The sequence below is a fragment of the Helianthus annuus genome, chromosome 15, assembly GCF_002127325.2.
Source record: "Helianthus annuus cultivar XRQ/B chromosome 15, HanXRQr2.0-SUNRISE, whole genome shotgun sequence".
NCBI classification, from domain to species: Eukaryota; Viridiplantae; Streptophyta; class Magnoliopsida; order Asterales; family Asteraceae; genus Helianthus; species Helianthus annuus.
This window is the reverse complement of record NC_035447.2, coordinates 62,795,832-62,796,922: the sequence shown is the minus strand read 5'-3', so window position 1 is coordinate 62,796,922 and position 1,091 is coordinate 62,795,832. Positions and strand designations below refer to the sequence as shown.

At 46.8% G+C, this 1,091-nt stretch overlaps 1 protein-coding gene across 1 annotated transcript; it reads right to left on the bottom strand.

Annotated features, from left to right (window-relative positions):
- On the bottom strand, positions 1 to 708 carry LOC110942778. Its single transcript, XM_022184543.1, has one exon. It carries the CDS (start codon positions 706 to 708, stop codon positions 1 to 3), a length of 708 nt encoding a protein of 235 aa, XP_022040235.1.
- Between the last annotated feature and the right edge of the window lie 383 nt (positions 709 to 1,091).

The window sequence follows — 1,091 nt, the reverse complement described above, 5'->3', positions numbered from 1 at the left end:
TTAATAGTGGGCTCCCCAAGAGTTGGATCCAAGGCCACGATTCCATGAACTTGGGCCACGGCCACCAGTGGATGATGGTGTTCGGTTGTTGCCCCCTTGTCGCCCTCCTTGTCGGTAGCTACCACGGCCTCTAACTGCCTTTGCCGGGTCGTAGTTTCGGCCTCGATAGCCATTTGGATAAGGAGACCGGGTTGAATCGGTTTGCGCCGGAGTAGTCGAGTGCAAGAGTACCGTGTCACGGCTATTGTTGGATCTAGCAGAGATCCGAGATTCCTCGTCTTCAATCATGCTTCGAGCAACCTCCCATGTCGGTTTGTTTTGGTTTATGATTGCAGCAATGGTGTCATATTCGATGGGGAGTCCACGAACCATTTGTATAACTAGGCGGCTGTCATTGACAAGTTGATCAACATCACGTAATTGCTCAGCGATGTCCATCAAGGTTTGACAGTAGTCGTCAAAGGATGAGCAGGAATTGAGGGTGGTGTTGATGAATTTGGTTTCAAGTGTGACGGCTCGGGCGTGTTTGTTGTTGACAAAGATTTCTTGGATCTTTAGTGATGCGGCTCTAGCCGTGATATCGGTGTCAAGAACACGGGCGAGAAGAACGTCGGATAATGTGCTATATATCCACTGGAGGATGAGAGCATCGAGTTTGGACCAGGCTGTGAATTTCGGGTCAGATTTCTTCAGGTGGGTTGGTTCCATCAATGTGATGAAGAACTTTATATGCACCCGGACATGGAGTTTGAAGAGTTTAACCCAAGATGAATATGTTACTTTCTTGTCGTCAAGGGTTCGGATTTTGTTATTGATATTCGTGACGGTGTAGGCAGGGTGTAAGGGTTGTTAGTCTGGTGGAGTTTGGTTGTTGGTGGCTGAGGAATCATCGGTGGGCGGCAAAGTTTGATGATGGAGAACCAGGAAGAGACGAAGACGTAACAGAAAGAAAGAAAAAAAAATAGCTTTTGTCCATGGCTCTGATTACCATGTTTGATAGTGGATCTTTTGTGAAAGTCTTGTTGAATTCCAAAGCAGCACATACAACGAATATAAAGAAAGGCAGATCCCCCAAAAGACTCCTATGATTG